General features: G+C 37.6%; 2 protein-coding genes across 3 annotated transcripts in view; one reads left to right on the forward strand and one right to left on the reverse strand.

The window, feature by feature from the left end:
• Nucleotides 1-8,690, reverse strand: part of PDHX (pyruvate dehydrogenase complex component X) — a 43,060-nt gene extending 34,370 nt beyond the window's left edge. Inside the window, exons 1-2 of the mRNA XM_080594504.1 lie at nt 8,540-8,690; nt 875-958 (exon numbers count right to left, since the gene is read on the reverse strand). Of these exons, the coding sequence (XP_080450630.1) occupies nt 875-958; nt 8,540-8,666 (211 nt within the window). The 5' untranslated portion in view covers nt 8,667-8,690. The remainder of the gene's footprint in view (nt 1-874; nt 959-8,539) is intronic.
• A 15-nt stretch (nt 8,691-8,705) lies between these two features.
• Nucleotides 8,706-25,645, forward strand: APIP (APAF1 interacting protein). Of its 2 annotated transcripts, XR_013952041.1 has the most exons (9): nt 8,706-8,851; nt 12,492-12,592; nt 15,010-15,058; nt 16,377-16,494; nt 17,782-17,917; nt 20,794-20,961; nt 21,525-21,638; nt 22,838-24,199; nt 24,260-25,645. XR_013952041.1 is itself a non-coding variant. In XM_080594509.1 (8 exons), exons 1-7 carry the CDS (start codon nt 8,807-8,809, stop codon nt 21,622-21,624), a joined length of 717 nt encoding a protein of 238 aa, XP_080450635.1. In that variant the 5' UTR covers nt 8,706-8,806; the 3' UTR covers nt 21,625-21,638; nt 22,838-25,645. The 2 variants fall into 2 exon arrangements, 1 of the variants encoding a protein (XP_080450635.1); XM_080594509.1 differs by having other exon boundaries at nt 22,838-25,645.
• The last annotated feature ends 1,082 nt before the right edge of the window (nt 25,646-26,727 follow it).

The following is a 26,727-nucleotide window of genomic DNA, read 5'->3' on the forward strand; positions in this document are numbered from 1 at the left end:
AAGATCTCTACAGTCATCTAAAACTTCACAGTGCACCCTATACAAATGGACAACTGCCACCTGGAATCCAAAACTACGAAGTTCAATTTTAATATTACACTGGAGAAGGAGGAAGGGTAGGAAGAGATAAAGAAGTTTTTACTGACAGAACAGGGACTGCTGATCTTTTTGCCACTTAAATACGACCTATGTGAAGAAAAAACGTACACTCAGACTAGTTATCTAGCTACTCCCACATATTTTAACAGAAGCCTATTACTTTTCAGTTGTTAGACCACTAAGATCCCTAGATGACAAGTTTTATTTTGGGGGGGAGGGTTGGGGATTGTTGATTTTTTTTTGTGCATGTGATATATTTCTCCATTTGGAGAGCAGGCTATGAAACAAATTTAGCTTTTCCTGTCAGTTTTAATTGTTAAACAAAAAGTTAGATGTTAAAAAACTCCTAAAAAGCAGCTATTAAAAAACATGCACCTTTTAAGTTATTTCATCACCCACCAGAATAATCAAACAGAAACCCTCCCTAAAGTCAAGGGTTCTCAGGCTTCTAAAGTAACTGTCGAAACAACATCTGGAGTTAAAAGAGAAAACAGCAACAACAACAACAAAAAAAAGGCACACAACTTACACCCTGGAATAACCTAATGGAAAATTTTCAATATATGGTCAAAGCAACCTTTTAGAAGACAACTAAAGGAAAAATGTTTAAAGACAACAATTCTAAAGTGGGGTATTGTTCAAGAAGAAAGCAACCACATACCAAACATTTTGCTTCAAAATACTAAGGTACAACCTGAAAGAACGATCTTATTCTTATAGAATATATAGCTGAAGAATTACAACTGTGGACCTAAGGGGGAAAAAAAAGTCTCACCTTCCTTTTTTAACCATTTCACAATGTTTCCTTCTTCCATCGTAGGAGAAAGGGCAGGCATGAGAACCTTAATTGCAGGCGTACCTGTAAAACAAGAATATTATTATTTAGACTAGATACTTTTCCAGCACAATTATTTTCTCAGTAAATTGCTTAACTCAAATGAAACTACAAATGAATGGATCTGAAGAACAATTGAACAAAATATTCACTACGATGCTCTTTTTCTAGAATGTACATACAAGCACGCACTGTAAACGTACTCCCAAGAGCACCAAGGGAAGCAAAGCACAAAGCACTAAATCTGTCTGTTACACAGAGAAGAGCCAACTTGAATATGAAGCCATAAAAATATAAAGCTTTAAATAAATTGAACCCTGTCTTAAGTAAAAATATGATATAGACACTTTAGGTCTGATGAAGGCGACTTCAGACGCTCATGCTGCTTCAGCTTTGAAGCAATTAGTTTTTAAGGAAAAAAAAGTTTCTTAGTTTTAAGAAACTTCTCCTAGGACTAAGACTTCGTGCATTATTAAAAATAGACACTAGTATTTCAAGTAGCCTTCAGTTCAGCTTGACCTACTGAACAATGCTTTGGTGGATGGAAGTGAAGCACAGTTATAAGACTTTTGTCCAACAGAAATGTAAACAGAAAAAAATTTACGGCTCACTTAGAGCTCCAACTATGTGGGTGTTACCATGCATCGAATGAAAATGCAACAACAAAATATAAACATACACTAGAAGAATAATCAGCTATCACGAAGCTGTGAATTTTCTTCCTCACATAAATGTCACAAAATTCTAAAGCTGAGCCACTAATACCCTCTGCTTCGTGCATACCAGAGGCATAGCTACTAAGCCAAACTGGGTTTCTTTTTTTTTTTTTTTGGTGTTTCTACATGTGGCCCTGCATATGCTTAGTTCTGCCCCATCAGAGCTTCTCTGAGCAAAACCTTGGCTAAAATGCCATGCCATAGCGTCTCATTCACTCCAGGACACACAGGCAAACAAAATGAGTCTCAAAGACAAGTGAGCAGGGAAGGGAGTCCAAATGTAAGACTTGTCAGATATAAGCAAACCCAAAGGAAAGAAAAACACCAGGCACGCGAGTGTGCATGCACACCAGTCTCAATCCTGAAGAGAGGCCAAAACTCCTGCAGTCACAAGAAATTGGATGAGAGGCATTGGTAAGTTACCCGTTGGTGTACCCTGATGGGCTATGAAGGATTGGATACTTCATCCACCAATGCCTCAGTGGTATTCACCAGCATTTGTCTCTCTAGTTATGCAGTCTGATTACAAACATACGAGCACTGTACCTACAAAGCACCTCCTGTTCTATCTCAGACTGCCTCTCTATCCTCAGATTTCTAGCCGTGGGCATGTGTGTGAGGACAGAGTGCGGTGGGAATGTACAGAACACATCTAGCCAACTGTCAGAATCACTTCTGACTCTTAACCAAAGGCGAGAGACTTCTGACTTAATTATGACCCCTGCCTTAATGTTCAACTGCAATATTAAGGGCGTGCCAAGGCAAAGCATGTAATCCCATTCCCTGAAATTTAGAGTCCTGGATTCCAAGACCAGACGTTTCATCAATTTTCTCAAAATCTACCACAAACACTGTGTGTTCCTTCTCCTCTCCACTTCAGGCTTTGGAATTTTTTCCAGATGACAGATTAAAGCATATTTTTTAAACTAATAAAGCCCCCCTGATCCTAGTACTCTAGACAATGATGATCTGCCTCCTGCACTGATAAACGGTTCCAGCGTTTATTTATCCCTTTTGCTAGGAAACCAGATCTACTTTGCAGTCTGAAATTGCCCAACTCCAAATTTCAGTGATCAGATCTTACGTCCGTTAAAAAACTTGAAAGATTTCTCATTCCAGAGATCTTTCACAGGTAAGTGTCTCTATACAGGGACCAGGTAAATTCTCAGCCTTTTCCTTCCTGTGACGAGCCAAACACAAAGATCTGCAGAATGCCACGTATTTAAGCAATAAAGACCCCAGCCTCCCTGGCCGTGACACATCCACGTACTCGGCACGGCCGGCCAGCAGATCACTGCCACGAGCCAGCCAGCTGAACCTTACCAGGGCACCCGAACACAGCTGGAGAAGCGGCCCTGCACAGCGCCGAGCTGCGTGACACCCGCGTGGGACTGCGAGCGCGGGGCTCGTGCCACAGCCAACGTGGGGCCTGCCCAGCACGCCGCCTCCTGCCCTCTGATCCTGCGCGCCACGGGGGCATGCAGACGTCCAGCCTGTGACACCGGAGATACCCTGCTGACCTTCTGCGGAGAGTTACGAGGCCAAACAAATACACCTCTTTAGGTGCTATTTTGGAAGAGTAGTTTTCTAGTGCCTGGTCAATTTTTAAAGCCCTTTTTGAATTATTCTTATCAGAATTTGTATTAAGTTAAAGCATAGAAATAGACAAATAGGAAGAACACTGCATATAATGGCAAACACAATTCTGCTTCATATTCCCCTTTTCTCTGTACCCTGTCAGCAGCATTAAGGTTTATCAACAATAGGAAGCAGCAGCACATTTCTCCCAGTTCCTGTATTGCTTAAAACAGGAACAGCTTTAAAAACTTAGGAATGACCCCATTTTTTTCCCATTATCCAGAATAAAATGGGCAATGAAATAAAATCAGGGGTTTCAGCTAAAAGGCCAGAATGAAAACACTTCCATCCTTACTTCCAAGTCCTAAGAGTTACCATGGTTAAGATCTCAGAGAAGACAAAGATAAAAGGAAAACTTAAATTAATACACAATGTTTTAAGGGATTTAAAAGCATCCACCTCTGTCCTGTAATTAATTAATGTTAATATATCCAATAAATCTGCCCTTGCCTGTCTCACTGCTACAGGATTATGAAAGAATTAATTATCAAACTTGTAAAAGGTATTAAAACATAAATATTTCAGAGGTTAGGTAAAGTTAAAGACATTACATAGTTTTTCCATTATTGCTGGACACAATGCATTTTTAAAATGCTAAATTGAAATATTGTATTGAAATATCTAATAACCTCAGCAGCCATTAATGACCTTGCCATTTTAAGAGGCACAGACAGCAGAAAGTGAGCTATCTATTCCCCAAAGTCCCCAGGACATCAAAACAATCAGGGTCGCGCTCCCCAAAACTCTTGAACTGTGGAAATGAGCCCAGTGTATACATGGTTCATGTTTCCAGAAGACTGCATGAAGAAATACACATATTTCTTTCAGCTGTCTATTCCCAGGGTAATTTTCCTTTTCCAACTCAGCCCTAGAAATTGTTCCATTCTTTCTGTGATACTGAAACACTTGTCAGGGTTGCATTATTCATTACTGTAGTCCTTAGAAATGCGCCCAGACAATGTTCTGGGTAACACTGCTAGTCTTCATCTGAGCTTCCTCCAAGAAGTTTTTTTTTTTTTTTTTAATGTTTCTTTTACAAGCTCTCATCTTGGACTAATACACACTAAAATGATCTACATTAACAATGTATATTATTCTGTGAATTCTTATCTGTGCTCATTTACCACATCATGTTTTATCTATGATTTTTTTTGTAACACTCTAAGTTAAAGCATGAGTTTACTTTTCTTTATGCTATGTACATTCACTGAAATACATTTATAGGTAACAGCAAGTAGAAAATACATTACTTGAAAATTTACATGATGTAAATAAATGCTTTCCATTTCATTTGTCTAACTTGATAAGTCAACTTTGATGATCAAATACAACAAACAAACAAAAAAAATTACTTTGAAGTCATATCCCACAAAAACCTAGGACTACCTAGAACTTGGACATCCTTCACTGAAAAAAATGAAAGCATTCCACATTTCTAATGAGAAAAATATATGTTTTTAAAGACAGCATGTCATACTTTTCATTTTAGTAAAGAGTTACTTGACCCATTCCCCACTATATGCTCCATACCATGGCATAAACCCAAAACTGAGCAACAAATCTGGGGTACTGTAACATTTTCCCTTTCTTGTTATGAGCAGCTACAACAATCCATACAATCCCTTCTGGTCCTTTGAAGGAATCAAAAGACAAGATCCAGCAGCAAGCATATACGAAGTACTGGAAAACTAAACCAGAGACAAAGCAGAAGGAAGAATCCAAAAACTGAGGCATGCATTAAAATGCATCCTCTGAAAATGAGAAACTGTTGTGCCTCATTGCAATAATGGATAATGCAAATGAGGAGCAGCATTCAAACTGACTGTGCGAGGTGTACGACTCTGCCTTTAATAGTCACAAACAAATAAAAATTCTACCGTTATGGCTCTGCAAAAATATTTAGGAACCGTAATAACAAAACCTAAGTTTGTGAAAACTAATCCTATGCTCCACTTTCTTTGAAGATGTACTGCAACTTGCAGGGCCTATACTACTACTTGGAATGTAGCTGACCTTTTACTTCATAACAGAATTCTATATTTAGTATTCTGGGTATGAAATAGACACAGAGTGATGTGGGGATTCCAGGCTGGAAAAAAAACATCTGGCTGTAAAATTCTGTGCATTGTCAGTCAAGACTTAAAATGTATTGCAAAACAACTGTTGATGTTTTCTTTTGTACTGTTGAGATGTTTTCTTCTAGACCGTTCACCTGAAAGTTCAGCATACTGTTTAGATTACAAAACAATTTGCATATGGAAATATTTTGATCACCAAATGCATTCAAACCGGAAGAGTTATATAGACACATCACAGGTCAAAACTTAAAAGGAAAATACGAGTTTACTTGTAGTTGCTAGGTGTTAGCTCTTGAAATTTTTCCGTATCTTCCTACATGGACGTTGCATACATTTTTAAATCCATCTTATTGTCTGGGGTAATTTGGGGCCTTGGCCAGCCTGACCTAGTGGGTGACATCCCTGCCTATGGCAGGGGGGTTGGAGTTGGATGATTTTTAAGGTCCCTTCCAACTCGAGCCTTTCTATGACTCTGTGAAAAGGAATCACCGTATTCACATAGGGAATTGCACTGTACCATAAAAGCAGTCCTTATAAGTGCTCTAAAGTAAATATTGTTGCTCTTTCATTGCATGTAAACAGAAAGTTCTGGCAATTCACACAGTCCCATAAAGATGGGGCTCACTCAGTTAACAGAACATAGAGCTCCAAGCACATGAAAATTCTCAATTCCCAGTCTCCATCCACTAATTTTACTGCTATCAATTTGAAGTGTTATCATTTACCATTTATCTCACTTTAAAAAATGAAGGAGGATCTAAAAAACTACAACAGAAAACCTTCACATAAATTGTAGCTACTGTTTTAAAGATAACCCTCTATGTAGCCAAGAGCATTTTTCTTGGTGATATATTTTAAGAATTATGTCAAATGTGGGCATGAGATTTCTGCCTCCTCCTCCTCCTCTCCTTGAAGAGATTTAATGCATCTTTACACTGTATATTTAATGAACTAAAGAGCAGACCAGTAGACCTCTGTAATAGGCTATTAGCCACAGCCTGAGAATCTTGGTGACAGTGAATTTTGTACTTAAACATATCCAACATAACTTTGGTTCATTGCCTTGTTTGACCTCCTTTGATATGGAAACAGTTACAGCTTTGTCAAAACAAACAAAATGATTTAACGCGCCCCAGTGGTGAGCTGTTTCACAACTTCCTAAGTAATACTCCCTAGTGACAACAGGTTTCAAAGATTTACTCCAACCTGACATAAATGATAAGATTAAGGAATACTAAAAAACTAATGCAAGAAAAGATTGACAGACCTCTAATATAAATGTTCATTCTATTTTTCTTTCTATGAAGAAAGTACATCAGTGCTCTGGCCTTACACCAAGTCTACTGTGCAGCTCCACAAAGTTACTAGAGGGTCAACTATCTGTCCAAACCTAAGTAATTTATACCAATTTGCCACTATTTTGAAGCAGATCTAAACATTGGTAGTTCAGCTAATGTAATTAAAGACATCTGAAACCCTACGCATAGACACTGCTGGAATTTCACATTTTTCAGCTTATGGAGATGCACAGTGTGACCTAAGAGATAACAGAGGGTTAAACCAACAGCAGAAGTTATCCAATTTTTGCTCCCATCACCCTTTCCCCCCCCTCCCCCCTTGACCTCCCCTATAGGAGGGAGGTCATCCTGTGGCACATCCTTCATATTCCACAGGCAGGAGGCAGATCACGCCCTTTAATACAAATAGATTAAAGCAACATTGTTCTACTCGCTGCAACATAATGCACTGGCAAGGCCTGCCAGCAGGACAAAAGAGAGATGTCACAAGGTATCACAGAGCCCTTGCCCCTAGCTGGACTACAGTGTTGCAATTACCAATTAAGAGGGAAAGAGCTATCCTATTGCTTTTAATAAAAATAAAGCTTTTATAAACAGATACTGCTTACAGGCAAATCCAAACCATCACCTAGTCTTTAGGCATATATTTAGACAAAAGGTATACGAAGACCAGGAATTAAATGTCAGAAAAACAACTAAAGAGAAACTGTTCTCCTTGATACCCCTCACTGTTTTCCAGAAAGGTGCCACACTACTGCACTGCCCAAGCCAAACTGCAGTGAGAAAGACCCCTGGTGTGACGCAGGAGCATGAGTGACATGCCATATACATAAGCATCTTGGTTCACTCCCACTGTCTCACTTACCCGCTAATAGCCAAAACATTATGGAGAACATCCCCAATGTTCACCTGCTTAAATGACACCTAACCTACCTGAACAGCCTGTCTCCTTCACCTAGTCCAGCCTTTGCCAACAGCTTTGTGCATTGACTTAGCTTTTCAGTGAAGGCTTAACCAAAAGAGCAGCGGCAATACCTGGTTTGCTCTTGGTACATTTCACTGTGTAACTGACTAACTCTTATTTCTCATACTAATTTACATACAGACGATTTCTTTGATACTTCTGCAAGATGAGAACTGCATCACCTTTACGCCTTGACCTTCCCAAATTTGTTCCTACACGCTCACTCTGGGTAATTTCACCAGATTTCTGCTGCACGCTTTCTTGCTTTCTTTCCAAGGCGTAGATGAGTTACCTCTTTGAAATTGACCTGTACTTACATTTTCTTTCTTTCCTTTATCTGTCTGCCTGTTTCTATGTTATGTGTAGTTCCATATCGTTTACAGCGAAGAATGAAAAGTATAAGTTTTCCTAAAAGTTTATTAGATAATGTTTTTTAAAGGTGTAGATGCCAAAGACTTGAATATTACTATCCTAAATGTCCTACAAAGGAAAACATATGTGGACTCCTAGGAGAATTAGGACACAAGTTATTTATAAAAATGCATAAACTTGAGGTCTGTCGAGACAGTTACCAAACGTAACATTGACAATGTATACTGGAGAACTAGCAGCAAATTACAAAGGCGCATTCATCAGGATGGGATACCAAACCACCACAGGAACTGAGCATGGCAGCCCTCACCCGGCGCTGAGGCCAAGAATCCACCTTTGGAATTAAGAACAGCATTTCAGTATAAACCCTACATTTGACTCCTAAACTCGCATTGAAAAACACAGAGCATCTGGTCACAGACAGGAGCAGCTCTTATCAGAAAGCTGCCGAAACGCGCTCGCTAACAGCTCAGCTCGGCCCGGCCCGGCCCCACCGGCCCGGCCCCGAGGCCGGCGGGCCGCCCGCAGCCAGCACTCACCGCGGCGCTGCCGGGAGCCGTGCAGCAGCCTCCAGCCCCCGCGGGCGGCGGCGGCGCCCAGGGCCGGCCGCCCGGCCAGCAGCAGCCTCAGCGCCCCGCCGCGGCTCCGCCACAAGGAGGCCGCCATCTTGCCTCGCCTCCCGCCCCGCCCCGCCCCGCCGCCGGGGCTGCCCGCTGCGCTGCCTGCGCCGAGCGCCGGCCCGGGGGCGTGCTCCGTGTCCCGGGGCCCCGTGCGAGGCCCCGTGCGAGGCCCCCCGGCTGGGCGCTATGGCCGCCGCCAACGGCTGCGGGCCCGGGGGCGACGGCGCGCAGGTAACGGGCGGCCGCGCGCAGCCCCGGCCGTTGGGGCGGGGCCGGGCTCGCCTCGCCTCAGCCGTTGGGGGCAGCGCTAACGGGCGGCGGGGCTGGGGCGTTGGGAGCGCGGGGCTGGCCGGGGGGGGCAGCTGCCAAGCACCCGGCCTCTTAAAACTCTTTACAGCTTCTAATTGCTGTAATAAAATGTAAAAGTGGCGTGCAATAAATAAATGACCAATTCCAGCCGGAATTCACTGTAAGCGTTGGCAGCTAGAGGCTTCTAGGCAGTGCAGGGATCCTCACCACACTGCCTTCTAACCTCCCTTGCAAGTATTTCTTCTTCTCACTTAAAAGAAAAAAATCTCTTCTGATTTATAAAGTCCCCGTATGGTTTTGAAGGTGTCGTAGGAAAACTTTTGTAAAGGATCATTACGTTATTTTTGCTACTTAGGTTACTTAACAAGTTGCTATAGACAGATTTTAATCAGAAATCTACAAACTTATGCTACTTTTCTTACTTGATACATAGTGTAGCACAGATCCATGTTAAACTTAGCTGTTCCAAGAAATAATGATTTGCTACATGTCAGTGTGAAATACCAGCTATATGACTCCCTCTATGCTTCTTTCTCAGGACTATATATTTTTTCTAAGCAATTGGTGAGGGAGATATACATACATATGTGTGCGTCTGTGTATATATATATATGTATATAAATATATAAGGTACTGCTTATTTACTGTAATATCCTGAAATAACCACGCTTTAGTTGAGTTTTACAATGCGTTTTTTCCACAGGTAGCCTGGGGCCACCTTGATTTCCATTATGTTAGATTTACATGATATCACTTTTTTAGTTTTAATAGTACCAAGAATAATAATTTCGATAAAATAGGAAAAAGCCAATTTTCCTTGAGCAACCACAGTCTTTTTGCAGAGTACAATAATCGTTTTCTGAAAAAAATTTACTGATGGAAATAGTCTATATTTTAAGTGAATACTTCCAGTCAGTTTCTGTTTTGAAACTTACCAGCAAACTTGTTTTCAAAAAAAAAATAAAAAATAAAAAAATAATGAATTGAAAAATCAGTCTCTTCTTTTAACTCATGAAAATTTGTGAAGTTTTCCTTCATACCTAATATCTTGTGGAAAGCTCAGGTCAAGATGATAACAGCACAGCAGCAAAGAAGCTGAATTGCCCACAGTGACTGCGTCAGAAAACTAGTGGTCTAGATCCTGAGTTGGAGACCTAAGGAAGAGAAAACCAAGTGCCATCCATCCTTCAACTTAAAAGTCAGTTTAAAAAGTATTGTTCATTGAAATTTAACAAAGAGTGATCCTGTGGTTGCCTTCTGCTGTCACAAGTTCACTCCCAAGCTTGTTACAGTAAATAACCTTTTTTAGCTTTGAAAAGGAGTGTCATCTTTATTATCAGTAATTTTAAACATGAAATACAACAATATTTCTGTTCAGGTAGTTTGTGGTTATAATCAGTATCCACTTATCCTGGAAAAATATTAAACTCTGAGGATTGATTTCTGATTCTGGAGTTCTTCAGAAAAATAGTCAAAATTTCTGGATAATACTTATTTTTATGTTTTTGATGAAAGTAGCTCCTGAATTTGAACTTAAAAATATTTCTAATGATTTAAAGTGGCAAAAAGCACGTATATTCTGCTATGAATGTGACTTTTGTGCTAAATGTCTGGATTCACCAAACAGGGAAAATCTGAAACAATTGGAAGAATGTTATAATAGATTTTTTCACAGCTGTGTACATTCAATAAATAAGGGCAATATAAACCTGTTTAATAGGAGTTTCTTCCATCAAAAGTAGAAGGGATAGATGTAATTTTTCTTTGAAATGAAAAATTCCAGTGTATTCATGGGTTAGAACTAGTCAGTGATGTCATGTTGAATGAAAGTCAAAACAAGACGTCATGGGACTTAGTTTGTGGCAGTCTGTAACAAGTTAAAACAACAGAACGGGAACCCATTATTTTTATTTTTTAAATATATTGAAGGAGACTCTAAAGAACAGAAACAGAGCAGGCAGGATTAGCATTTGAAGTGAATGCCAATTCTTTAAAGATAACATCTTCATAAAGAAGTGTCATTGAAGAATATGGTGCTACACTGCTAAATTGAAGTATTGATCAGACTTTGCATACATATTTTAATATATACAATGAATTATGCAAGAGTTTGCTGCAGTATCCAGGGTCAGTATTTGATGACCTATGGGTCTTTTTTTCCCAAAATAGCCTTCCTAAAATTGATCCTTTTTCTGATGAAAACAGTGGCAGTGCAGGAAGTACATGTGTTAATTGCTGATTTCTGTCACACATTCATATAAGAAACAAAACCAGCTCTATTACTGGGGTGTTGTACTTACAAGTCTTACCCCATTCCAGGAAGATACATTTATGCGAAAGTACTTCTCTGTTTCTCTGCTGTTTTATCCATTACTTGAAGGGTTCAATTATATCAGGATCTTTGTGAAAATACATATAATTTTATTTTTTACACTGGTAAATCAGGGAGGCTTTGATGGTTTTTATTCTCTAAGATAAGATAAAAGAAATACTCAAGTCAACATGCAAATGTGTAAATTCAAGCACACTGAATTAAAGTCTGTATCTCACGATTTTCTCTTTATATCCTGGTTATTTTTCTCATACAAATATTTCCAACATTCAAGATCTTAAATTTTCCAATACTTAATTACCAAAGACCGTTACGTACCTGCTATGTACAGCTTTCTGAGTTTTATATGTTCAGTGCAAAGAAATGTTTAGAATTTCCAATAAATAGTTTTCTCTTGTACTGTAAAGCCATTCTGGTTTAGGTCGATGACAAATGTATCTTTGCTATGACAGGTACCTTTGGCTAATAGACAGATAGATAGATGTATATATCTGTATATAAATGTGTATTTATATGTGTAATATAAGTAGTGTAATAATAAACAATGGAATGTGGAAAAAATAAATAACCTTCTTCCTTCTGAAAGAAATATTAAAATAACACAATCTGCCTTCTGGCTAAACTGCTTGTGAGGTAACCTCACATTGTAAAAATGCAGGAATGTGAAGTTCATCAAATAATTTGCCTATCTTTTCTATGGTATTTTTGACTGCTGTGTAAAATAATATTAACAGCTTAAAATTATATTCTACTGAAATTTGTAATAAGTATGCATAAAATCATATTATAATTCATAATTAAACTATGACATTTCAAAGCTAGCAAAATAAGCATACAGAAAATTGATACAATGGAAAAACAGTAGAGCTTTTCAAAGTGGATGAAGTTATATACATTTATTTTCCATATAGTCTATGATGTGATCTTGTTGGTAATACTCGTGGGCCACTGCACTTGGATAAATTTGAGATGAGACTATTCCTGTGAAGGATAAGCAGCCATATTTTATTTCAGAGTTTTGTTTGTTTCAAGGTGTGAATGGCCCCAACAAAGCGAAAAGAACATTGTACAAAAACACATTCATTTTGTCATTGAAGTTCGTAAGTGTAAATTAGACTGTCATACTGCAGTATGAAAGCACTACCCCTTTAAACTATGTTTCAGAATTGAAATTCTTGGTTTTGCGATGTTTATGAGAGCTTTTAATTTATTTTTTTAATTTATTTGCAGGAAAAGTTGCATCCAAGAAACCTTATCCCAGAACTTTGCAGACTGTTTTATGATTTAGGCTGGGTAACAGGAACTGGTGGAGGAATCAGCTTGAAACATGGGTAAGTAAAGACAGAAGAAAAAGAAACTGGATGATCTTTGAATGTCCCTTCCAGCCCAAATCATTCTATGATGGGTATAGAGAGAGTGTAGCTGTATTTAGTGTTTGGTGAGGGCAGTTCAGTTCCATGACAAATGTTTGACTGTCAAGCACGTGTAAGAAGGTAGAAAGGGAAATGAACAATACCACAAATTTAACCATACAGAAAGGAGGTGTCTAGCCTGAATTAATTACTGAGGTTCCTTCAGTGGAGAAGGACAGGCAACTTCAGAGAGTTTCTTTATTCTGTCCTTTTTCTATCTTTAAGGTAGATGAATTGCCTTCAAAGAATAATCTATTCTCCCTTTTTCGTTCCATTGACTGTGGAATCTAGATCAGGTTACACCAGGCTATCAAATGCCTCTGGTTAGATGAGATTAATCCCACCTTAGACATGTCGCAGACAAGACATTTCCTTCACTAAGGAAATCGCTGTTCAACTGAGATAATTTCTAAGGAGATATTCTTGGCATATAATTAAAGCAGAACAGGCAAGAGCAAAACAATTTTTGGTGTGTATCCGAGGAGCAACACTTTGCTTTTTACTTGCTCATCAGCCCCTGTTCATACTTTCCAAGCTTCTAATGGAGACAGAGCTCCTCTCAGTGGCCACTGAAAAAAAGAGAAATGATCGCTGCAAAATAGCTTTCACAGTGTCTGTCTGCCACCATCGCGTCACGGGGCGTTGTGACACTGTAACTTGAAAGTGACCAATCCCTCATTTTTCTGATATACCCTTCCATGCAGTGTATGTCAGAAAGAAAACAACTATTAGCATTTAAATATATTATATATGTATATTTCAAATAAACACAGCCCTAAACACCAATATTTGTGGTATTAGTGATTATTAGTGATATTAGTGATTATTGTGATATCAGATTTGAGCAGGTCATTTCACTTCCCTGCCAGATTTTGCAAACGAACCAATGGCAATAAATAATCAGAGGAATGATGAGAGGGTTAATTCTTGTTTTCAAAGTTCTTCACTTACAGAAAGATCCTTCTAATGCTACTTTCTCATCAGTAGCTAAATGTAGGCTATTTTCTTTGCTGTTTCTGTGTAATTCATGTTCATTGTGACAAGACAAACGTTGTCAACAGTGAATAAAGGAACGTAGCATTGTGTTCCTCGACAGTTCTATCACTTTATTGCTCAGACCACACTGAAATACGTATTTGAGTTACTACCAGTATATCATCTTACTGTGGTAGGAGTGGTAATCTTTATAACTGTATTCATGCCTACAGCAGCAGTAGGTATGTTTCAAAACGAATGGCCATGAGGCAAAGAGTAGACTAGCCTAGAATTGCTCCACAGGAGATAGCTAAAGAGCAACTGAAATTCAACTGAAATTCTAGCAACTAGTCTTACCAACTAATCCTGACCAGCATTACTCACCACACAATTTACAGGATCTACTCAGAAAAAAGATGCCAGTTTGGATATGGTATAGCATTATTAAAAGTGGATCTAGAATTCCATCAGGTATCCTGTATTTCACAGTCTGTATTTCATCAGCAGATTTTCCTTGCATGACAAATTTCTAAACAAGTGGAAAATAAATAAATAAACATCTCATGCTTCTTAGCTATGTCTGTAACTTGAGTAATTATTCACTAGATGTCTCTGCGCTCCTGAATTTAATACATTGCTGTTGAAACCAAATAGTGATTACATGTATAAGAGATAGTAATCTGATTTTCTTTGCTGTTATTGAAAATATTTCAGATGCCATCTTAAAATCATTTAAATCAATTTTTGTAGATTTTATTTGTGTAAAACTTGCAAGAAGTGATGAATTTCTACTTAAATTTGTCACTTGATTGCATTGAATTTGATTTTTAACAAATGCAAATATATAAATGCATTTTAAAACTATATAAACTAGACAGTTACAACAAAAATGAAAATATTTATATTGTATAATAAAGTAGACAATTTATACTGTTTATAGGTAGTCTATTGATTTTTAAGTAGTAGTTTTGCTACAGGTCGGTATCTGATTGCAGTTTCTTTTGTACAATTTTTTGTTCTGAATTCTGAGGTGTAGAGTTCTGACTTAATGTAGATGAAAGTTGTGTGTTTTCCTTTACAGGGAAAACAAAGTTGCATTTCCTGCATGTGTTTCAGATTTCTTAACAAGTTGAAAACACTGTCTGGTACTCATGTATGCTAGAGAATTGATATGCCCTTGTATGATCCACTTGCCTTTAAAAAAAAACATCTACCTCTGACTATATTCAAGGAGCAAGAAAGTTGTTAAATTTTCACAGACTAGATTTGCTATTTCCTTTTCAATGTATCTGCAGTTATGATGCCCATGCAGTTAAATAGATGTGTGTTTTATAGTTTTTCCTGTCTGTAACTTTCCTTAGGAATGAAATCTACATCGCTCCTTCAGGAGTCCAGAAGGAAAGAATACAGGTATGTTGAACATTATTTTTACCTCAGACCTCATTTTGAGATGGGTGGAAGTACCTTTGTTTAGTGTTTCATTTTTCCTTATGTAAAGTTAGACACTTACTATACTATTCATTGCGTTCTTGTAATAACTGTGGAGTTCTCTCCTTATTTAAGTACTCGGATAACCTAGCAACCCAATGTTCGTTTCAGTGGCCAGTGTGGGTTAAAACGGAGAGATCATCAAGACTAAATTAACTCAGAAGACTGAAAGTTACTCTAGACCAGCTGTTTTCTTTTTCAAGATTAAATGGCTGTATAGATATCTGTCTACAGTTTCAATAACACCTATCTAACTAAGCATTAACACCTCCTGTCTATTTCTTGTCATTTGAGTGATTGCTAATCTTTCTCTTGGTCTTCTCAGAAAAAAGATGGGGTTGCACCTCAAAAAGGTGATCTTGGCTATTTTATTCCTTCCCTGAAACAGCAAAATACCAAAATATAAGTGGAGGGGGAAATGGTAAATGATAACTATTTTATGACAGCAGGAACTCCCCCAGGTATTTATTTTACAGGTCTGAGAGAAAATACAATGATAAGTGAAAGGAATCTCTTCACTGGTAGAAACTTGCATAGTGCCCGATAGGAACATTAGCAAGATAAGCAAAAAATATGACAAGATGGTCATGTTTTGTTCCTCGCTGGCAGCAGCAGTGGACTGAGCATAATGAGCAAGGTGATCTCTTGTGACTATATTTCCTGCTGATTTTTTTTTAAATTAGAAAACAGTTTTATTTCTACCGTGAACAATTCTCTGCTATGATGAGTAGCTGATTGATGCAAAGGTAACATTCCTGTAAAGCTACTAAAAGCAAGGTTAAAAATACATAGTTTTACAAGTTAAATATATTTAGTTTTAATTTATTTCCTTTGTTGGTTCTTAATAGTTTAAAGGAAAAGTACATCTACATTTCTTTTTTTGAATAAGTTCCTACTTTTCCTTGTATATTGATTGTTATTTAGATAGATGTTAGACGATTGTTATTTTGATAGATTTAGATAGATGTCTCCTTTCCTAGAAATTTTTAGTTTTACAAATATCTGCTCTACAGCAGTCTGAATAAAAGAGTGCCTAATATTCACTCACTTTACAGTGGTGATAATTAGTGTTAGCAGCTAGAATAACTTTTAAATTCCTAATCTTTTAATCTTTTAACTTTTTCCAAGGTTAAAATTGCATGCTATAATAAATACGTGGCATTCATATATGTATATATTTCCCTAGAAGGAAGACAAAACTGGTCAAGCATCACAAGTAACAATATTTTCTGTCTTACAGCCGGAAGATATGTTTGTTTGTGACATGAATGAGCAGGACATCAGTGGTCCCCCACCACACAAGAAACTAAAGAAAAGCCAGTGCACACCTCTTTTTATGAATGCCTACACTATGAGAGGTACGTAGCAAATCTTTTTGGTTCAATGATGACTGAAACACTATATATATACACACACAAAATCAAAATTCAGTACCAGATTCTTTATACATGAAAGTCACAGTGAGGAAAAAAAAAAAAAAACAAACACAAAAGCCATGAAACTACAAAATAAATTAATTTGTACAGGAACACATACAGCGGAAGGTAATCTGTGGTAACATCCCATGAGTCTCATTTACACTTTCTTATGTAGGTATACCTGTGATCATCATCTTTTCAGCACTGATTTTTAGTGCAGTCTGTTAATTTAGTGTAGTTGCAGGAGGGAATGGGGTGTGTACACATTTTGCAAGGTGTAAGATATCCTTTTACAAGTTTTGGCTATGGTTAAAGGCTCTAAATTATTGATAGGTGAAAGAAGTATGAAACTTTTCTTTAATCACATAGTGACTGTAATCACACTGCCAGTTTCCAGTTCTGTTTCCTTTTCTGGTGTCAGAGATGTTAAAAAAAGCTCAGTTGTTACAATTGCTTAGTACATTTAGGTAGCAGTATGGCTTGCAATCATACATTTGGGAAAAGCTATTGGGGGATTTGGGCTGCAAATAATGTTCTGTGCATTTCTCTGGCATGACTGTACTGGAACATCTGCAGATGGACAGTAATAGACAGCTTTTGCTATTGTGTAAGATTACATCTGATACTATACAAAGGGTTTAGGGTATCTCAGCTCATCTTCCTACACAAGAAACTTGCATTTGTACCTGAGGAAAACTTGTATTTTTTTGGCAACATTGCAGCCGTATTAGTAAAGTAAATTATAATTATTGTCTATCTTTCTGTCATGGTACAATAAGATAACAATAAATAATTTTTCAGAGAATCAGTGGATTATTGAGGAAGACTACTTGCATAAAGTCTTTAATCTTTCACAAATAAGTTTGGAAATTCTCTAGAATCACAGATTTCTGATGAACTTAGAGTGTTTTAGTCTTTGCAGTACCTAAAGAAATATGCGAGGAATGTTTCTCTTTGCTTTTGTGCAAGTAGTTTTTCTCGTAGAATTTGTCACCAACTAAAATTTGACAAGGGTACCACAAGACAATCTGTAATTATCCTTTATAGATGAGTAATTATTTCCTACCTTTATTTAGGCTGCTGTATATTTTTTCTTCTACTACAGTAGATCACCATTTGCTACGATGCCTAGCCAAAGGAAATGTATGAAGCATGTGAATAAAATGTTCTTAATAGATGTATTTTAAAATTATAAAATATGTATTTTTCTTCTTTTTCTCTTCTTAGGAGCAGGCGCAGTGATCCATACTCACTCCAAGGCTGCTGTTATGGCTACCCTTCTTTACCGAGGGAGTGAGTTCACTATTACCCATCAGGAGATGATAAAAGGAATACAGAAGTGTACTTCAGGAGGCTATTACCGGTATATCTTTAAGAACAGAGGCATGCTATTTGATTGCTTGTTTTCAGCAAAATAAATAGATGACAAGTAATTTGAGTTATGTGTGTTCAAGTGTATAATATAAAGTATTAGGAATAAGTAGTAACAAGACCTCTGGAATAAATCAGTCATTGGCTTCCCCTACGAAGGTCTTAAGCCTATGGAAGAGATCTTAGATAAAATCTTGTAATGTCAAAGTTCCTGTGGTCTGTTGAGCTACAGAAACAAACCAAATAAAGAGCCATGTCCCAACAAATACCTCAAGAACAGAGATGTTAACACATCTATACAATGTTAAACTGAAATTGTAGCCAGCCAACATTAGGTTAGATTGATAAAGCACAAACTGCATTTGGGTGGACTTCACATATCATTGCCTGTGCTAGTTTAGGGCAAGTTAAGAGAGTAGAGGATTTCAGATTTTACTTGACAGACTTTGAAAGAAAATTCAGAATAAACAGCTCATTAAAGATAATGTTATTACTTTTCAAGGATGAGCTCTGAGGTAAGTGCTGAGTTATTCCAAATTATGTGTGATGGCTTGTTTTGAGGACTCCACCCACAGAGCGTTGAATTGAGACCAGCAAACAACATTTATATAATATGTGACAATTAGATGAAAAATTGAAATGCTAAATTCTTTCCACTTTTTGATGTTAATTTTTGTAACTAACAATTGCCCTTTGGCAAGGGAGCAAGCAATATGTTTGACTTGTGATTTTATGCCTAGGCATATTTTATTCAGTTTTGGTTGACTTGCCAGCTTTCCCCTTCTTGACAGCATTAACATTTGTATTTTTCATGTGGCAAAACTTCCTAGTAAAAGACATCCTTTATACTGAATTGTCTAACAACACTGGTTTAAAAACAACAACAACAAAAAACAGAAACAGTTTCTTTTTTTTTTTTTTTTTGGTTTTGCATTGTGAGTTTTAAAAAATTCCTATATGTTAGTCAGGAAACACTGTATTTATTATGCTCCATATCTACAAGTTGTCTTATGCCATCCTACGAATTTACCAGAAAAAATAAAGAAAGCAAAGCTCCAGATTACGTTTGCTAAGTTCATGTTTGCTAAGTACATGTTCATCCACCCTAGATCAGTTCTGTTGTCTTACTTCACACCAGAATGCACATTGAATTCAAAAGAAATTCTATAGTGCAGGATAGGATCTTAAAAAAATACTAACAACAACAACAGGGGATATTGAGAATATATTTTTTCTAATTGCATAAACCTTTTCTGGAAGCTATCCAGGAAAATGTTACAGATAGGATAATCAGAAGTATTTCTTGGCCTAAATATGATCCTAGAGATGCCAGAATAACTTTACCTTTGACTTCTCTAGACAGAGAACTAGATCTGTAGTAAATAGCTTTGAAAGTCTCAGATTGTCTCAAAGTATTTTATATAAAGTTTTATCTGAATGCGGGTTCCTTATCTTTCAGTAAAATACTTGATATCTGTTTAGTTTAACTCATTCAGAGTCTTCCATGGGTTTTATAGATAACAATTCCGGCTGAATATGAGAGGGCACTTCTTTACTGTGAGGGTGACAGAGCACTGGAACAGGTTGCCCAGAGAAGTTGTGGAGACTCCTCTGGAGATACTACAACCCGCCTGGATGCCATCCTGTGCAACATGCTCTAGGTGATCCTGCTCAGCAGGGGGTTGGACTAGATGATCTTCAGAGGTCCCTTCCAACCTCAGCCATTCTATCATTCTGTAAATCTTACTAACAAGGTTATGATTGGGAATCAGTGTATGGTGTTTATACCAGCTTCCAAACTCAGGTCCAACTAGAAAGCAGGAAACCAATCCCTTAGCTGATATCATTACTAGTAGCAAACACTCCAAATCTAATTTTAAGTAATCAGAATATATGAGAGTCAAAGTAAACCTATAAATACTTAAGTTTTCTTCACTCAGTATTTTTTAGGCTTCCTTGGGAAAAGCATCAGCATAGAAAACTGCAAGGGATGAGACCTCTTAATTTTGTGAATATGTAATATGAAGTACAGGCTATATTATTTTTACCATTGCTTCCCCTCTGTGTTTTTTAAAAATTGTACTAGCATCCACTCATGAAATATCTATGAGATCTCAGTGATAAATCTGCATGTGAACTGGGGACTTATTAAAAACTATTTAAACAAGTTTCTGCCAGTGTTAATTAAGGTTCAAGCAATGCCAAATATCCCAGTCCTCCTTCACAAGAAACTGTTAGGCAAGTTCCATTGAATAACATGCATCATCTTGTCTTTGGAACTGGGGTTCTCAGGCTCTCTTAAGATCACATATAGCCCACCAATCACTCTATCACAGAGAAGAATTTATTTTTCATGTGTTGACTCTTTCTATTTATATGCCTTAGAAGGACAATCTTATTTCCAGGGGCTTTTTGGACTACCTAAATTAATTTTTTTCTGGTCTCCAGCAAACAGCTTAATTTCCTTCTTCATGATGTGATTCTTTTGAATAATTTAATCTGAGATCAAGCTTGTAGGTGATGCCAATACAGGATGAAGAGAGTCTGAAAAAGTTGTAAAGGGACCCAACAAAGTGATGATATGTGAACAAACAACTACACCTAATACATTAAAGTGTTATTTTCTTTTTCTGCCTCAAGTGCGGTTCAGATATTGCCAGCATGGCATAAGTTTGGGAGTGGGAGATATCTCTGGAGTTCATATGTTACAGTGCGCCTAACAAGAGAAGAGCTTAAAACTCTGTAGTGTTGAGAATTCAACATCTTTATGCAAAGAGAATCTCTTCCTTATGGAAGAGATAAAGCATAAGATAGATCACGCTTCCAAACATAGCATTTTTTAAATATAAACATCTATTTTTCTCTTAGATACGATGATACACTAGTGGTTCCCATTATTGAGAATACACCAGAAGAGAAGGATCTCAAAGAAAGAATGGCAAAAGCAATGGAAAAATACCCAGATTCTTGCGCTGTATTGGTCAGACGTCATGGAGTTTATGTATGGGGAGAAACATGGGAAAAAGCCAAAACAATGTGAGTACAATTTACAAATATAGTACATTGTGCCATTATACCTCAAAATTTTAATGACCCTAATATTACTTGTATTTCTGTTAATTGTTAATCATTCAGAACATTCATTAATTTCTGGCCTCACTGAATGTATTTGGTAATGGTTTCATCCATGATTTCCCTGATTTTTCTTCCTAATCAGTGCTGACTGACAGAGTTCCCCATGTTTGCCTTTTACACAGGCAAGTCCCTTCCCATATGAAACCTGAAGACAATCTCTGCTTTTGCTTGACTTCTACCAATATTGTTCCCAGTCTTCCCTAGTCCTTTTTCTGGGGGGTATTGCATTCTTCATTTGCTGATGGAAGTGCAACAGATCAAGTTCACATAGCAAAAATGCTGGGCACCAGGGTGTCCTTGCTCACTCACCACATAGCAGTGGTAGAAATAAATTATAACAGCTATCCAGACAGACCATCACATTGGTGGTGTACAGTTCAAGAAAGAAAACTAATAACTTTCAGAAAATGTGGTAAGACTTGAGCCTAACTTTACATTTCACATATTCTTCCTTTTAATTTTAGGTGTGAGTGTTACGATTACCTATTTGACATCGCAGTGCAAATGAAACAGCATGGACTAGATCCTTCAAAACATCCAGCAGAAGAAAATGGGATCTTGTAAATGACAATATTCAGGTGTGAATTTATCTGTGCAGATGATATTTTTGGAGGGAAAGACTGTAGTTGACACCATCTGTTCAGTCTGCTTTCCCAGTCAGGCAACAGACTAGAAACTTCAGTACTCTCCCCTTCCCTGCTCCATTACCATTGCAGTTGTATCTATGCCAGAAATAATGCTCCCTTACCATGTAACGCGATGGAAGGATACGTATTAAGCATGCCCAGTGCCTCTTCTTGCGCATATATGTGGCATGGAATGAATTGCTTTTGAAAACTAAAGTATATCAAGCATTACCTGACAGAAAACAGTAAAAGAAAAAGCCCTCATCCTAGTAAGCTAATCTATACAGAGACATCTGAACACCTACTTTTGTTCTTCAGCTTGTGGGATCAGATTTGGTTTCAGTCTGTCTCAGTGGTGTTACTTATTTGGTGTGGTTTTCTGGTCTTCGGCAGAAATGGCTGATTATAATTTGATTGTTGTGTTGATTAGTGGCACCTGTGTGACCTGTGTCACAGTGAATTTCTGTTTGTAACCAGTGTTTCGAAGTAAAAGCACATACATAAAGTGACCAGGCAGTACTATATGTAATTGAAAGAGGAGTTCTGAAACAATTCACATTTAGGCTCTATACAGCTCGGTATGGCAAAACACAGTGGTAGCATGGTGTTGCAGAGTCTGGGATACCTCTTTCTAATATCTAAGCAAATTTAAAGATACTGGTACTGAGATCATAAAGGAGTTCCTAGACCAAAGTAGTGGTCTAATTAAACAGGATGGGCTAATTTCTTGCACAGAGTTGGCCCATCAGATAATTCTCTCCACCCACCATGTTTGCATCAGAAGAGATGAAAAATGGCTGCTTAGGCAGCATAGGAGGTTACCTAGACCAGCCGGGTACTCAGAGCATTAGCCATTATGCCCACGCTAGAGGAGGAAGCAGGAGGACAGGAGGCTTTCTATCAAATGAGTCCTTGTCTGAGGAGATATTTGGAGAGCTGCCACTGCATTCAGGGCTGAAGACATGCTGCCTACCACACCTGCAAAGAGCTACCCTATGGCCCATGAGAAGGGTTCTAAAACTGCTCTTCAGCTCCTGAAATTGAATAGGTTGTACTAACATGGTGGCAATAATCTTCCTTTGCCTATTTCTTATGTCTAAAATACTTAGCTTTAGAATATCTTCATTTTTTATCCTGTTCTCCCTATACAGGTATCTTCTTACATGGGAGTTCCAGATTCCACACCTCACCCTGTTGAAACCAGAAGGGGGTGCTGTTATACTCAGCTGATTGACAGATGTTAGCAGTTTCGACTATCAAACACAAAGAAGAAAAAGGAGAGTTAAAACAGAGATCCTGGACAATTACTGCTATTCATGAGTGCTATCAAAAGCTACAGTAGAAGGAATGAAAATTCAGATGCAAAAAAAGAGTGGAAAAAGCTACAGAGAACTAATGTGACACTTTGTTTGTATGCTTTTTGTATTTCAACAAATATGCGTTTGCTGATCCTGCTCTACTACTACGTCATTTATTTTTTTCTAGATCTTCATTTCTGAAAGATAAAGTAGTCCTTATTCTTGGGAAAAATGTGGGGACCCCCCCTTAATTAAAAAGTTAGGTATGAATTTTAAAGGATTGTTTAAACTGTTGTTTCATTTATGCTATGTTAATAGGATTTCTGTGAAATTAAGCCTGTAGCATATGTATTTTCAAATCATATTTTGTCATTATAATGAGTAGGAAACTCATAATTTTATAGCATGCATTGTGAATTTGAGAGATTGCTCTGGGTCTTGTCTGTGTTTTTTGTTTTTTTTTTTTTACCTCTTACAATTCTTTCACTTTCAACGTGATTTTGTTTAAAACTATTACAACTGTAAAATATTTTTGTTCTGAACAATGATTATCCAGCCTAAGGTAGGCTTAATCAAACAGCTCATTAATAGTCTCACGTATTTATGTATCTTAGTGTCTCATTTCAAAATCTCCTGGAATAGCCCCCAGTGTCATCAGTCTAAGCCATGACTGACCAACTTTCAGACTGAGCATTGAGACTCTTCTAGGGAAGAACACCGATCGACCAGCTTGCACTGCCAGAAGGGAGAGGTCTTGTTTTCCCTCTTGTTTTCTGCTAGGGGCCATGCATTCCCACCACTTCCCTTGCATCATCTCTGGCACTTGTTTGAGCTTCTGTGAGGCGAATTAACTCATTAACCTAAGAGAAAACTACTGCAGGGGGTAAAAAGAAAATAATTATATTTTTCCTAATCAGCCACTTAGAATGTTAGATCAACTTAGAGGTGGGTCCAGAGTACCAGAGCTGTGGCAAAAGAGATAGCTAACATCAGAGATGGAGAAGACATTCCCATATTTGATGGGGATGACTGTTCAAACTTAATCAGCGACTTCTGGAAAGGTATTTTACTAAACAAAGAAGTCAGGAAGAACTTTTTTTTCCCACCTATTAAAAAGCATTGACTTTTTGTAGTTACGTACATCAGACTACCGATTACATCACAACATAAGCTGTTGGTCTCTCATGTTACTGGTGATTGTTTTATGCTGACCTTGCACCAAAAAAAATAAGCCATCCTGTTTTGGCTTGGTGGATATTTGTGTGCCCACTTAAGTCTTTCACCGGGCTCCAACAAAACTCTTTTTCAGTAAGGCATCTTGCTGTAAGTGAAGTACCTACTGACCAGAGCCAACCCAGGTTGGGCAACAGCTGTTTTTCTAAAGCAATAAAATGTGGTTACCTGTGCCATGACAGCCTGGTGCAGCCAACAGAGTTGTTGCTGCTATGTCAGCAACCAAATGCGTTGTATCTCCACATCCTTGTGGCAACTATAGCCTGTCTTTCTGTGCCAGGCACAAGACAGCATGTTCAGCATCTGCTGCTACCAGACAAGACCAGCTATCAAAGAAGGAATCAAGACATCAAGTGATGAAGAGTTACCATTTGACAGGACTGAGGCATGTAGGGAACGATGTACCACAGGAAGCTTGCCAGCAACTTATCTACCAGTATAACATACCCTCACCTTGCTGGGAGGCTTCAGGTTTTCTCAGCAGAAAAATCCCTAAGCTTTGCTCTCAAATTTTCCTGACCCTGTCAGTCACTTAACAGTTGAAGAATTGTTAATGAAAATTGGCACACAGTTTGGATAGCCTCCCCCTGCCTGGTGATTGGGCTGTGAGGCTCATCAGCATCCATTAGAGCAAATTTAAATGAACAAAGTCCTTGCCACTACATTCTTACATTAAAGGATTAACCAGATATAGTTCTTTCCTTTTTTGAGTTTTGTGTCATTCACTTCATCCTCTGAACTCCCTTCCCAAGTGGTGCTCCCTGACTCTTACAACTCACGAAAAAAAGCAGTAGCATCATGCTGACGGACCAGCAGGTTTTGTTATGAAAAGTGTCTTTTGACAGTTGGGCACATTTGCCCTTCCCTAGGGGAGGTGGAGGTGTACCGGCAGTGTGCGACCTTTAAACCTCAGGGGGAGGGTGGCCTTAGTTGTGAAAGGGCTGTTATCTCTAAGTTACTGCAGGTTGCTGATTACAGTTTTATTGATACATTTTTTCATTATTAGACACTTATTTGTCAGTGGTAAATACCTTGTGGTGACTAACTACACATCCTGTGACTGTAGCAAGAACTTAGATGAAAAGTGTGGTGTTTTTCAATTACACATTAACGCAAAAATCTACTTATTGTTGAAATCTAGTTGCCATCTACTGGTTATGATCTTTGATTCCTTCTTTAAAATGCTAGATTTCTGCAAAAAGAGAATTTCTGCAGTATTCCGAAGATATTGTCAGAAGAAGATGTAACTATATCATTCCCTAATAATGATGTTTTATAAGGATAAAGATGATTTTATGCTTCTTGACGTTTTGTTCTGCATATTTAATAATGACAAACTACAAAAAAACACTCAAGGAAAAGTATTTTTGCCAAATATATTCCTCTGGGGTGATATGTTAAATACAAATATTCACTTCCTCACCCAAATACAATTTGTAATTCTTTAGCCTTTCTAAAATTTGCGTAAAATAGGAATTTTCTGTAGTAGTTAAGTTCTTTCATAGGGGATTTAGAGATACTCTGAGTCCCATTTCTGTATCACTGAATGAGCTAAATATATTCTTCTCACATCTGTGTGTGAAATCTCAACAAAAAAATCAGTGATTTGACAACTGTGGTGGCTTCACAGACCCGTGAAATGATTACTCTCGCCCAAAGTGTTCATAAAGCTCTTACAGTTCAGTTCCAATTATGTGAAACAAAAATATTAAAAATTTCCTGCATGATTTATAGCTCCTAAATTCCCATCATTTCGAAGTCTAGATAATATTCTCATGTGAATTGTAGACTAATAAGCCAGCTAGATGTGTATGTTTGCAACGAATACTTGATCTCCATAGAAGCTGATTATCTTGCTTTAATATCACCAGATAGGATTATGTAAAAATGCAATAATTCCCATTTCAAGTGGGTCATCCAAAATACTAATTAAGTTCCAGTATTTCTCAATAAGAGTAATTTCCTAGCTAACATCCTACTTGCTTTCCAAGAAGGAAATAAAACTGCAGAATGCAGCATATACTAATATCAAGTGATAGAGCTATAACTTATATTGGCATCATAACTGCTCGCTGTAAGTTCTCTATGATGCTGTAATGCCTGAACAACTGCCATTCTATTTCCTTTAACTGAAATCATCATTTAAAAATTAACATCTAAAAATCCTACCGACTAGTGGAACAATAGGACTGCATTAGTATTATTCTTGTAAATTCTTTGTTGCTATTTAAATGTGTCTAACAATTTTTTGTGCAATCTTTAGAGGAGATGACAAACTGGGAAATAAACCAGGAGCATTTTCAATGGATTACTTCTGTACCAACAGAAAAAAATATATATAGTTTGATGTTAACCCTTATTAGTTTCAAAATTCTAAAACAAAACAACCCAAACCCCTGCTTCTGGGCTGATATAAGTTAATGTATCCTTACTGAAGGGAGTTATTGGCAATATACTTCACTGATTCATATGTAACCTAAAAAAAATAAAAATAGGAGAATGCTTCCTTT

This window comes from Anser brachyrhynchus (assembly GCF_964034855.1).
Source record: "Anser brachyrhynchus genome assembly, chromosome: 5".
Lineage (NCBI taxonomy): Eukaryota > Metazoa > Chordata > Aves > Anseriformes > Anatidae > Anser > Anser brachyrhynchus.

What these genes read in the sequence shown, in the direction of transcription:
- APIP (XM_080594509.1), top strand. Translation starts at nt 8,807, where the DNA reads ATGGCCGCCGCCAACGGCTGCGGGCCCGGGGGCGACGGCGCGCAG. An exon ending in ACTTCAGGAGGCTATTACCG is followed by an intron (nt 17,918 to 20,793) that starts GTATATCTTTAA and finishes TTTTTCTCTTAG; the next exon opens with ATACGATGATACACTAGTGG. An exon ending in TGGGAAAAAGCCAAAACAAT is followed by an intron (nt 20,962 to 21,524) that starts GTGAGTACAATT and finishes TTTTAATTTTAG; the next exon opens with GTGTGAGTGTTACGATTACC.